This window comes from Spermophilus citellus (genome assembly GCF_964194105.1).
Source record: "Spermophilus citellus genome assembly, chromosome: 6".
In the NCBI taxonomy this organism is placed as follows: Eukaryota; Metazoa; Chordata; class Mammalia; order Rodentia; family Sciuridae; genus Spermophilus; species Spermophilus citellus.
Window position 1 is genome coordinate 156,506,117 of NC_138187.1, and position 13,013 is coordinate 156,519,129.

A 13,013-nucleotide genomic window follows, 5' to 3' on the forward strand; every position below is an offset into this window, starting at 1 on the left:
TTGGGGAGGAGCAGGCTGTAAGGGTCCATCCTCTGGTAAGGAGGGCTGGGGCAGGTAGGGGACAATGTACCATAGACAAGCCACTTACAACCAAGATCACCTAATGGACAACTCTCCCCTATGGCATTCTCATCTCTAAGGCAAAAGCAGGGAAAATAATTTCTGTCAGGAAGATAGAAACCAGAGAGAAGAACAGAAACCAGAGAGAAGAACAGAAAAAGTATTAGTACCCACTGCCCACCTACAGAGTAAGTGTGTGTCCCAGTTCATGAAAGCTATGCACGCTCTTCCATACCTCCTTTCCATTAAGACATGCTTCTCTTTGCTTTTTAGAGCCCCACGTTCTCCTTTCAAATGATTCACAAACACCTACCCTTCCCTCACCCAGCCAGGGAGAAAAATATGAATAGCTTCCTGCCCCAGGACCCCTGGCTCCATCACTTACTACCTGTGGCTCTCAACTCACCTGAATGGGCCTGAAGTACTACCCACTCACCTGAATGGGCCTGAGGTACTGCCCACTCACCTGAATGGGCCTGAGGTACTGCCCGCTGCTGGTCTGAAGGGCAAACCCCTTTTGACAGGTGATAGCACACTTCATGTGACCTGGGCCGCTAGAGGTACAGTTCACCACATCCACATGATCAAGCAGTAATGGTGCACAGCTGCCCTGCTCCCCACAGGGCCGATGGACGCAGCTGGGGATGACAGAAACAGAAGCATCTTAGCACTGGCTCAGAAGCCATGGGCAGCAGCAATGACTCCACAGCCCACTCTGGAAAAGCCTCCTAGACCAGAGAGAAGAATTGTTTCTCAAAACCTACATTTCATACACCATTTTCTTCTGAATTATTTAGAATCAAGGGGCATTAGAAATAAACAAGGATAGTCAACAAGTAACAGTTAAATGACTTTCTATGGCCCTTCCAGAAGAATCAAATGGAATGGGATAAAGAGGACAATGGATCTCAAGAGCTTTGGAAATGTGGTAAATGAATAGAAAAGGGTGGTACTCAAATTACTGATCAAACAGTACTTTTGCTTCCCAAACTATCACAACAGACTCAGGGAAAGCTTACAAGTGAATCCTGGAGACCCCTGGAGGTCAGGCATGGACCTTCCAGATGCCTGATCACAAGGAGGTCCAAGGGGGCCCTGTATGAAGGGCCTGGGTATTTGAGATGACAGAAAACACAATGTCTGTTTAATGATTGGTATGAAAATATTTTGATACAGGCTCAGTTACAGAAGTACACACCACGGAATATCAGCATAGGCTGATCGTACAGTGGCCCATTAACAGGAAGAAGAAACACACTCACTGGATACCTATCATATATCTGACATTGTGTTAGGTACTTTCAGAGACATCCTTTCAGCAGAGATCTGCTTCCTGAATCGCTAGGGCCAACCAATCAGGAATAGGAGGTTATCTAAATTACCCAGGGCTCAAGAAGACCCAGCCTGGGCCTAGACCCAGACAGCTGCAAGGACACAATGGAGCAAGAAGAGTGTCACCTGCCTGCCATGGAGAAACAATGTGAGTGTTAGCACTAGACCAAAGGGCTCAGATCCTGGCTCCATCATTTACTATATGTGTGATTGAAGTGAGTTATTCATTCCCTAGTGTTTCACTCCTTCTATATGGGGACAATAATGGTCCATATCTCATAAGGTCTTTTGTTTGTTTTGGTACCAGAGATTGAACCCATGGGCACTTAATTACTGAGCCACATCCCCTGCCCTTCTGTTTTCATTTTTGTTTGTTTGTTTATTTGGTTTTTGAGAGAGGGTTTCAGTAAGAGGCTTAGGGCCTCACTAAGTTGCTGAAGCTGGTCTCAAACTTTCCTTGTGCCTCAGCCTCACCAGTCACTAGGATTATAGGTGTGCACCACCACACCCAACTTCTCACAGATTCTTATTCTTTCCAGGTTACTTCCCTCTACTGTTCTACTGCCAGTGGCTGGGGCCATACCCTCAGTGTTCTGTTTTGCTGTTGGCCATTCTACCTTTTAGTCCTCCCACTTCTATTTGTTGAGCTTTCTAGAAAGCCTTCCTTTTCAAAAAAAAAAAAAAAAAAAGAAAGAAAGAAAAAAAAAAGAAAACTCTCCAGATATCTTCATTTAAACCTCTCAGTGAAATTATGGCAATAACTACTTTGTAACATTTCTTTTAATCTATTTTGTATTATGTATGTATTTTCTTGTTTATAAATTTGTTAATTAATTAATTAATTCAACTCTTATCTACAAGGCAATTAGTATCTGAATGTCTCCTAAATACTAAGTCTCCCAAGTAGAGCTTGCTTCCTAGAGAGAAACACTCCCTCTTATCCACTTTTATGTTCACCTAGGCTTGGCTGCAGTAGACCCAGTAAGTTTGCTAAGTTAAATATGTTAGTATTACAGATAGCAAAGTAAGTCAATGCCTGTCAAGAAGTATTGAATTATATAGTAAGAGACGGGATCTGAAATACAAAATATTACCCAACAATGTGTCAACCATCTTGCCCCATTTAATCACTCGTTATTAAACATCTACTAGCACTTGCTCTTTGCAAGACACAGGTCTCTGTGCTGCTGGATTAATAAGAACCTTGCCCTTAAGGAACTCATGGCCCAGCAGGGAGCACATTTTTTTTTTTGCATGTGTTACCAGTGGTGCTAATTATTAGCCAAAATGACTGCTGTGAATCTCTTCACCATTAATGGGCTCTGTTTGCCCTTGTATTGTGTTAGAGGTCAATGAGTTTATCAAAGAGCTGTGTAATGCAATAAGAAAGCAGGAAATAAAATGTCATTGAATATGCACACAATATCTTGGATAATTGAGAGTTGATTTTAAAAAAGCACTAGCCCCAAAAGGGTGGATTTGATCTAACTTTGAAAAATTTGCTGTTCTTGATCTTATACTTTTGGGATTTAAATCACATGTGATTTCTGTGACCTTCTCATTTTTTTAATTCATGTGTGTTAGTATGAGCTGGAGGAAGTGGAGGTAGGTGATGTGAAGGAAGCTGTTTTACTCCTTTATGCCTTAGTTACTCCCTGTGATGACATGGCATCCCTTACAGGACCTGATGAGTCAAGGGAGGAGACAAGAGTTAAGAATCAGCATGACTTCCCAGGTCTAATGCTGAGTATTGGGTATGCAGTACAGGAAATAAGTCTTTGTTTCTGAGTCTTCATTCTATGTCTGAAAAAGACAGGTAAAATCTGACCATCTTTTACAGAATGAGAGAGCCTCATTAGTGGTGCTAAAGAACTCCAGGCTCCATAGATGCTATATGCCACTGCTGTCCAAAATACATATCTTCTTCAGCATATTGAGCAGAAGGTACTGGAAGAAGTCATTAGCACTTTGGTTCATGTTGGCCAGCTGCCAAGAAATTATCATGGAAGAGGGCACCATGTTGGTTTCAGTGACTGCATCTGACTGATCCACATAAGCACTGAGGATAAACATGCTGAGCCAAGACAGTGAACAGATACTTTGAGTGAGCCTCCTTCCATTCAGAGGGGTGACTGCATGGAGCACTGCTGCTGCGACTACCAGGGCAAGAAGCGCATCCAGCACTGACAGTGGGAGGAGGAGTCAGCAGGGGAGCACATGGATGGAGAAGTGGCATGCAATGAGACCAAGGCCAGAAAAAGGAAAAAGAAAAAAAGGGACCAACCCAGACCTGTTTATGAAGTGAGAAATGGTTTTAGGGCAGCTGCTGCAAATTCTTTCACTAGCTCATGTTTCCATTTGCTTCCTTTTTAAGGAATTTATTTTATGAGGACGGTGTTTGTCGGGTTGTTAGCTTCTGGTGGCATCTGATACTAATTCTAGACTTCTCTCCCTTGCACCCCAACCCCAAAGCCCCTTTAATGTTTCTTTTTCCACTACAAACATTGCCTTTCTGAGAGAGGTGGTTATGTTCTCCATTATTCTGTTAGTTCTCCTTTCTCCTAATGCCACGTAAGTCCTGATGTCATAAAGACAATGTGAATAGTAAAAGTAATTCATCTTAAAACTTCTCAAAGCTTTCTTTCTATGGTCTTTGGACAAGCTTACAGACAGTGGCAGGAACAGCTCTCACGATGCCCCAGAGAGGCATTTCTCTTGATTTGACAGACTAGGAAACTAGAAGCAGTTTGGAGACTGGCTGGAGGCCACACAGAGTCAGGGGAAAATCCTCAACCAGGATCTCAGAGCCCCTCTCTCAGGACCAGCCTAGGCCTTGAGGCCATCTCCCTGGGGCTGAGGTGCGTCAGTTCTAGGGCAGGAGCTGGCAGCTCTGCCTCCCAGGAGCTGCTCAGCAGGACAGGCAGGGCAAAAATATAGACTGCTTATCTGTCCATCTTTGTTTGTTGCAGTTTCCTTATACAAATCAAAGTAGCAATCTTTGTCCAGCTGCATTTCCACCCTTAGTGACACTCATTTTTTCAAGATCTTTCCACAGGCCTCATTGCAATGAGTTTTCAGGTAGGGATATGATGAACCCAAGCAGATGTGATTCATGGGCACTTCCATTTTAGCAAGGGCAAAGTTTTAAGCAAAAGGATTAAATTTTTCATGATGGAATTTTAAGTCAGGAGTCCCTTAAAAATGACATTACATAGATAGCCACCTGCCTATAATTCTAGCTTTGGTCCTGTCCCACCACTTCTCTCAGAAGCCTCTATGCTCTTTCTTCTGGTCCTTCCTTACTCTCAAAACCGTTGCACTAAACAAACTTTTTGTTTGGTTTGGTTTTTTTGTTTTGTTTTGTTTTTGAGGGAGGAATCCCTGCTCAAAATATAATTTAACCCCAGGTTAACCTCATTTCTGGAACTTGTCCAGGGACCCTAGGTCAATCCTAGCAATAATGGTGTGCTGTTTTCCGTGGATAGTTGGGTATGTGGAAAGCCATTCTGACATGTGATTGGGTGACTCCCGTTAAGGGCCTGAGGCGCTTTGGCTCTGTCGAAGCTTTCCTGACCCTTTCCTGATGAGAGAGCCCATCCGTGTGGGGGTGTGCCTGACCACTGACCCCGGGGTCCCAATCACTGACCCTGACCTTGGAGTGCAGCCCCCCCCTCAACCTTCATTGGATGGAATTCTCCCCTGAATCTCTTGTTCCCCAATAAAGGGCTACTCCCAGGCGGGTTCGCTCTCTCTCTCTCTCCTGCTAGCCCTGAGTAATCCTCGCTGCCCTGCTGGGCGGCTAGAGGTGGGAACCAGAGAGGTGAGCCGTCTCGGACCTAGCAATAGAAATAAGGTAACTGTCTGTGTGTTTTATTTCGATCTCTTCTAACTTTATGCCTAGAACCTCATTAATGAAACCACTGCGCAGGCCGCGTGGTAGATGGGTACATACAGGACACTGGAGTCTGGGAACCCCAGTGGGCATGGCTCTGTCAAAGAGTGGCCCTCATGTTCTGTGAAGCGGGCTTTCTTAACCAGAGCTGTGCAGCAGACTCACTGAAACAGCTTTTAAAAAAATGTATATGTCCAGGCCTTATCCTGTGGGAATACCGACTCTGTAGTCCCATGGTGTGATCTAGTCTCTGTGATATTTTTAAGCTTCAAAGTTTTTGATGTTTACCAAAAGTGAAACCCAGCCCCATGAAGATCCGGATATATGTAACCTGAAAGATATGTCAATAAATTCTGTAGGCCAAGACTATAAAATAGCATAGCTGACTCCAGAAGGAGAAATGGGCCCCCGCTTCATCCTTGTGTTTTAATGCAGTAAACATGAATTATCACATAGAAGCCACAGGGTAGATCAAAAGCATAAAACATTTGCCCTGTCCTGAAGAGAGAAAATAATTGAATCATGTGCTACTGATTATGAACTCATGACTCCTTCAGAGAAAGTTTTATCATTGCTTTTGACTGGATCTCAGTGAATGAGCAGAATTTAGAAAGGCAAGAAATGCCCTGGAAAGTTACTTTCAAGGCTTTACCGACAGGACACAGGGAAAGGCAGCAACCTCAAAGCATGCTTGGAAACCTCCTCCTACTATGGGGAACTGAACAGAATAGCATGTGTGGATCTCTTAAAATCTTACTAACAGAACAGAGCATTCTATATTGAAAGAAATCAATCTATATCTGAAGACAGACTTAAAGGCAGGTCCTAAAAGCCTTCCCATATCTTTCATTGGTTACCAGGAGATGGGTAAGGGGACACCAGAAAACAGACATCATTCTTTGCTGATGAAGTGGTCAGAACCACTAACAAACTTGACATGTGCACTTCCCCAGAGTACACCAATCCAGATGTCTCTTTTTAATTTTGCAGTTCTTGAGGCCACTTCAGGGATGTTGGCATAGCTTCTAGCCCAGGTCCACCTTGGGGAATCCCAGTAGCTCCCAACAAATGAAGGAAGTCCTGGCTGTTCTGCCTGTAGCTGCCCTGCAGTTTTGGTCCATGGTCCCTCTGAGGGTCTGGGCCACCATGGAAGAACTTCAAGAGTCTGTGACAATATTCCAGAGATGATCAGAATCAGCACTAAAACCTTTGTTTCTCGGAGCTAAGAGTTGGGGAAGTTTATGGAATAAAGACTCCACTTCCTATTGTGACCATTGCGGGTGGCAAGACATTTAACAGCTATCTTATAGCAAACTTGCTAAAACTGAAACAGACCTTAAAGATAATTCAACCTGAATTCCTCATTTTGGACATAAGAGAAGTAGGTCCAGAAGAAATGTGGGAATATTCCAGAATTTCCTACAGCGCTAAGGCTGTAATATAATAACAAACAAGCATTTAATTCATCTTTGACCCAAACTCAAAATAAGATGACATCAGTTCATGAATTTTTCTAAAGTCAATATCTCATCCTCCCTGAGGCATCCAGAAAAGTCTGCCCATAAACGTTTTTTCTTTTCCTAGAATCTAGATCAGTTTAGAAGAAACTGTCTGGCATTCATGCCACAGTTTCAAGAAATAGCCTGGTGTGGTGGAGAAAGCAATAGACGGAGGCCATGTGACCCAAGTTCTGATCTCAGCTTGCCCCTTCTGACCTTATGACCTTGGGCAAGTCTCCACCATTCTGACTGTCTCTTTACAAATTTAAAAAAATGACAGGGTCGAACCATGTTCTAACAAAGATCCCTTCCAATTTTAACATAGTGTTTAATTTCATAGATGAGGTGATGGTGGATTTGGGGTGGGAGTACAGAAAATCCATGAATAGACAGGATGTGGTGGAGAACCCAAAAAACAGTTTCTCATAAGCCTTCTTACTCAGTATAAATCATTTGCTTAATGTCCCAATTTTTCAGTTGTTTAGTTAAACAAAATATTGAATGCCTCTATCCAAGAAGTGCCACTGTAAAGGTAAAATTTCTAAGCTGATTCTAAGCTGCAAAAGTCTGAGTTAAAGTGTAAAAGACTAGGGCATTGTAAAGCTTCTAGATTACAAGGCCTGGGCTAAAAGGTAAAAGTCTATTGTTACAATTCCTCTGCTATCCCCGGAACCTGTAATCTCTGTAAAGTTGTTAGGACAATGCGGGAACTGCCCAGTAAATATCTCCATTGATTCCCTGGTTGTTTAATACCTAAGGGCTCCAGGTAGCATGGCACGTAAGCATATAGGCCCCAGAACCAATCAGTTTAAATGTGTACCCCGTTTAGAAGTGACCAATCACCCCTGCCCAAACTGTTCCCGCCAATGAATGGACTAATCATGTATCAGAATTGTTGTTCAATTTTCCCGCGCCTCATGATGATTTGTTCTGATGCATGCAAAGCCCCCCGCCCTCTCCAAAAAGTGTACTTAAGCTCTGCTTGACCTCTGCTCTGGGCTCTGGGCTGCTCTCCCTTCTTGAGTGAGCACGGAGCCCCAGCGCGCTGGAACGGATCCCTAATAAATCCCCCTTGCCATTGCATGAAGCTAGTCTCGTGTGGTCTCTTTCTCCAACGCTTCGCCGGACCCTTACACCACCATTGACTGACTCACAATCCCAGTGGTTTCTCTAAACCAGCTTTTTAAGGTTAAACAGTAAAAGAGGATCATATTTTTCTCCATTCTCCAATTCTGTTTTATTGATTCTTATTGAAATAAGAGGGTGTGGGCTAAGAAAGAAAGTATGCTCTGGATTTGGCAGCAGCTGGGAGTGGGATATGCAGAATACACAGTGGACAGCAAGTCACAGAGTCCTCATGAACCTCCCACTACCAACTGCAAAACCAAGAGTAACAACAATAGCATCCATCCTTGGAGAGCAAAATAAAGGATCCACTCTGTCTCTCCCTTCCACTTCTATCCTCTGGCTTCATCTTTGCTGTGAAGGGTAGGAATCAGTTAACTGCTAGGTACATTCCTAACAGCTTTCTTGGGTAAAACCAAAGCTGGTACCTTGAGGAATTTTACTGAAGGAACATGCCAACTGGGAAGCAAAAATTGATTCAAGCTCTTCTCCCCTAAGGATTTGTGTCTGAGGGAAACAGAGGAATCTCAGGAGTAATTCTGATTCTTCCCTCATATGACAGAGAAATGACAAATTACCACACCCAGCAGGCTTTGCCTTCAATTCCTCTATGCTGAGAAAGTGGAGGATCACCAGGCCCCTTCCATTAAGTCTCAGCACAGATTTCACTCTTCAGGATAGTCCTCTCCAATGACCTCTGTGTAAGGTCAGGACTGGACTCCAGTGGCCCCAGTACGGGTAATTCACTTTGCTCATTTCTAATTCTGGGCATGGTTTTTACCATGTCTGGCTGTAACACTAGAAGTTCCATCCAAATGCCCCTGTCCTAAGGAGAAACAGATTTACATCAAACAGCCAAAAGCACTCCCTGTCACAAGCCCTGTTTCACCAAGCTTTAGAGCCCACGTTTTTCATGTAGATTATAAAATATGTGGGATACCAAAGAAAAAGTCAAAATAATTCAATTGCTGACTAACATGTAGAAATTGTGCTTCCTAGAACTTGGCCAGGGAAGCAGAATTACCCATTTGAAACAGCAAAAAGAGATATATCCATATCATATACACCAGGATCTACAAAGATAGGAGCTATCTCAGAAGCAGCATCTCCTAAAGGGGAATGAATGGTCACTAAAGTCCTCCAAATGATTCCCTTCCTACCTACCATTCATACCCAGATACCAGTTAAACTATTTATTTGGGAGTGACACTTCCCAGTCTGACCTGTGACTGGGAAATTGTAAAAATTGTGAAGAACAACACTGAAAAAGTTTAGTGGGCATGAGCTTCCCACAGTATCAGTCCTAGAACAGGACCTGCTGGGAAGGAGATCAGGCAGCTTGGCTTCTCTGTACACTATGGATCAGTAGAGGGCTTGAAGGTTTGATTGAGTCCCAAATTCACACAGAGAAATAGGACATAAAACACGTGCCAGGCCCCTTTGGGGCTCTCTTTCTCTACTTCCGCCCTTACCTTCCTTTCCTTAAAGTTTCTGGACTCCCCAGCAGAAACTTCATGCTGCTCCCATAATCCCTTAATCCCCAAATTTGCCAGTCCTTGGTTGACTTCAGATTTGTAATATTATTGCCTCTGTTTTTTGTACTCTCAAGCCTTGTGATATTAGTAACTCACTTGCTTATGAAAAAATAAAGGCTCAAAGAAAGGAAGAAACTAAAGCCATGTTTGAGCCTAGAAAATCCAGTGAAAGAGAGAGGCAGGGGTCTGGAGAGTGGGATGGCTGCCTCCCCAATTGCCAGACCTCCTCTGCTGCCCTGGCTCTGGCTGTACACAAACCAGACATGGCCTCAGAGTGGGTCCAGCCAAAGTTTATGGTCAAATCCGTTGATGGTGTCTGTCTGCCTGGCAGGCTGGCAAAATGACAGGACCCTGGAAATATTGGTTTGTTTTTATTTTCTGTACTATTTCCACCAGCTGCCATGAATACAGACTATACTGACAGGGCCAACCCAGGGCGAAATTGAGAAGTAGGTGACATATTTAATTAATCCCTCATTTTAACACCACGTTTTTTATTGCTCCTCTTCTCCCAGAACTTCCAGGGGCCTGAACTAGATCACATTCCAGCAGGTCCCTGGCTTACCTTTTGAGTTATCAATGTCTCCATAAGAAAACACATCTGGTACAAATAGTTGATAAAGACAGAAAACACATTTACTTTGAGTATTTACTATTCTAAAGAGACCTCTGGAGACTTTCAAGACCTCACGAAAATAATTTCTTATGGTGGAATTTTAGAGATGAGGAGTCACTGACTCAAAGACCTTGCTTTGAAATCCATCTACCCTTTTCAGTTGGACCCTGGCCATAGGTCTCCCTAAGAGTTTTACCTGTTCCTAGATTTTGATTGAAAGCTATCATCCAATGTGTTCTCAGAGTGTATCCCACACAGAACAATCTCAGATATGGTCATGATTTAGTAAAGTCTGTTCTAGAATTGTCTTAGCCACATTCCATTAAGCCCCCAAATGAGACCATGCCATGGCCATTTAAATGTCCCTCTACAGCCCCATGAGGAAAGACTCAAATGGCTCACTGTGCATCCACTGCAGACCTGTTGGCCACCAGGCCATTTGTTATTGGCCAGGGGAATAAGAATTCTCTCTAGCGGGGTCTCCCCTTTCCCTATTATTTTAGAGGCAAATCATTCTGGGAAAAGGAAGTTAGGCAAGAAAGTTAGAACAACTGAGCAGCTATAATTCTTTCCTTGCTAAAAAAAAAAACTGGGCAGAAACAAAAACAGATTCAATGCTAATTTGCTAAACTGCTTTGGGGAAGAAGATAATCAAATGAGTAGAAATGTAATACACATTTCATTGCTACAGTGACTTTCCCAGCAGCAAGAACATTTCCCACTACCCTGGAGCATTAAAAGGGACCCCCCCACTAAAAAATAAAAGATGGGGAGCCAAAGAATAAGCCACAACTTAACTTGCAGGCCCAAAGCAAAAGAAAGGATGGAGCCCTTCACTTCATGCGGCTGTCAAAGGGAGGAAATCTGAAGACATAAGGCTGAACAGATGAAGGAGAGGTCTGGGAAGATGCTGGGATCTGGTCCAGAGGAGGAAGGGAAAGAATTGTCATTTCAAATCTGATCCCAAATAACCAAAACACGATAGGAATTGGTAAAGCATCAGCAATGAGGGCTCCAGTGAATACTGAAGCATGAAGGTGGAGGGGCAGATAATAGAGATGGAATGATCCTATTACCAGGACAGGGCTTGAGACCTGATTCCAGCAGGATGGAGCACCAAGGCACTGAGCACACTCTAGCTCCCCACCTCTGGGTGGGGTTCCCAGGGACTATATCCAGGCCCCAGCTCTACTGAGAACTTCAAACATAACCAGGAAGAAATATTTTCACACCTGAGCCCTTACAGCTACTAAAAAGAAAACACACTACTTCCTCCCAGAAATTTTCTGTGCATTATTAAAGTCATGGAAGTAGAGGACAGTGGGAAAACTGTTTTTCTTTCTACCTCATCCCTCTACTCCCAGCCCAAATCCCACATCTGTAGGGAATTTTTCATGAACAGTGGAGTGTAACACATAAATCATCTGTATATGACCTATATAGCCTAAATCAGCAGACCCAACAGCTTTCGAAGGTGAAACTCATCTTTTGAGTCACAAGCATGGAGGTGCCATTGAAAGGCTATCAGAAGAAGCCAGGTGACTGGGGTAAGTCCACTGGAGAAGCACCTGCCAAATACCTAACTTCAAAAATTGTGAATATAAAATTGAGTTATTTCATGGGAGCTGACTGTTGATTTTTCTCCCTGGATTATTTATTTTTCCAGATCTGAGGCTACAAAAAGACTACAAAGGTGACTAAAGTAGTATGCACATACATAAATTAACAGATCTCTCTCTACCTGTGTACACATACATAAATTAACAGATCTCCCCAAAACCAAACATAATATTTTTATTTATTATTCCTTTATTTAAAAAATTACTTGATTCTCTTCTTTATGCAACTGTGGCAGGTATATTAATTATGTAGCTGTATGAGCATTTTTACAATAAATATACAAGACATAATTCCAATTGGAGTTACATATATAACTCCAGTTGCTGTCCAAAATATCAACCTAATAAATTTTATTAATGTAAAAGGTAAATTCTCAATTTAAAGATCGTTGCTTGAGTATAGAACCATATAAGAGTACAATAAGCTGTTCATTGTTTTTCCTTCATTCAAATGTTATGTGTTCATGAATAATTTCTGTAGAAAAACAGATTTATGCTGAAAATAAAGAAAAGGAGAGAAGAAAAAAAGAAGATAAAATTTGGGGATGATATTCCTATTTACAAAAATACTTTTTTTGCTTAAAAAAATTACACACTTTATTATAAAACTAAACATACTTTCAGCCATATGATCCATAAATTTCACTTCTTGGTATTTAAGCAAAGGAGTTAAAAACTTATATCCATGCAAAAACCTGCACATGGATGCTTATAGCAGCTTTATTCCTAATTGTCAAAACTTATAAGAAACTAAGAAGTCCTCCAGTAGATAAATGGAAAAATAAAATATTGTGTACACCCAGACAATGAAATATTATTCAGCAATAGAATGAAATAAGCTATCAAACTATAGGAAGACATGCAGGAAACTTAAGTGCATATTGCTAAGAAGCCAATCTGCAAAGGCCACATGCTCTGTGAATCCAACATCACAACATTCTGGAAAAGTCAAAATTACGGAAACAGTAAAAAGATCGGCAGTTGCCAAGAAATTGGGGTGGCAGTGAGGATAGTGGTCAAGGTGAATAGGCAGAGCACAGAGGATTTTCAGGGCAGTGAATATGCGCTGTATGCTTTTATGATGGCATACATATACCACTATACATGTGTCCATGCCCATATAATGTACAACACCAAGTGTCAACTCTAACGTAAACCATTGACTTAGGGTGACTTAGGTGTCCATGCAGGTCCATCAGTTGTAACAAGTTTGGATGGGAGACGTTGGCATTTGGATGGGAGACGTTGGCATTTGGATGGAGACGTTGGCAATGGGGGAGGTCTTTCAGAAGCAATAACAACAACTCTGTGAACTTGGAAGTGGACTTCCCCAGT

General features: G+C 42.5%; 1 protein-coding gene across 2 annotated transcripts in view; it reads right to left on the minus strand.

Annotated features, from left to right (window-relative positions):
- The window catches only part of PAPPA2 (pappalysin 2), a 245,141-nt gene that overhangs the window by 73,388 nt on the left and 158,740 nt on the right, over positions 1–13,013 (minus strand). For both annotated transcript variants that reach the window (XM_081299707.1, XM_081299708.1), the window contains one exon: positions 527–698. In XM_081299707.1, coding sequence (XP_081155833.1) covers positions 527–698 — 172 coding nt within the window. The remainder of the gene's footprint in view (positions 1–526; positions 699–13,013) is intronic.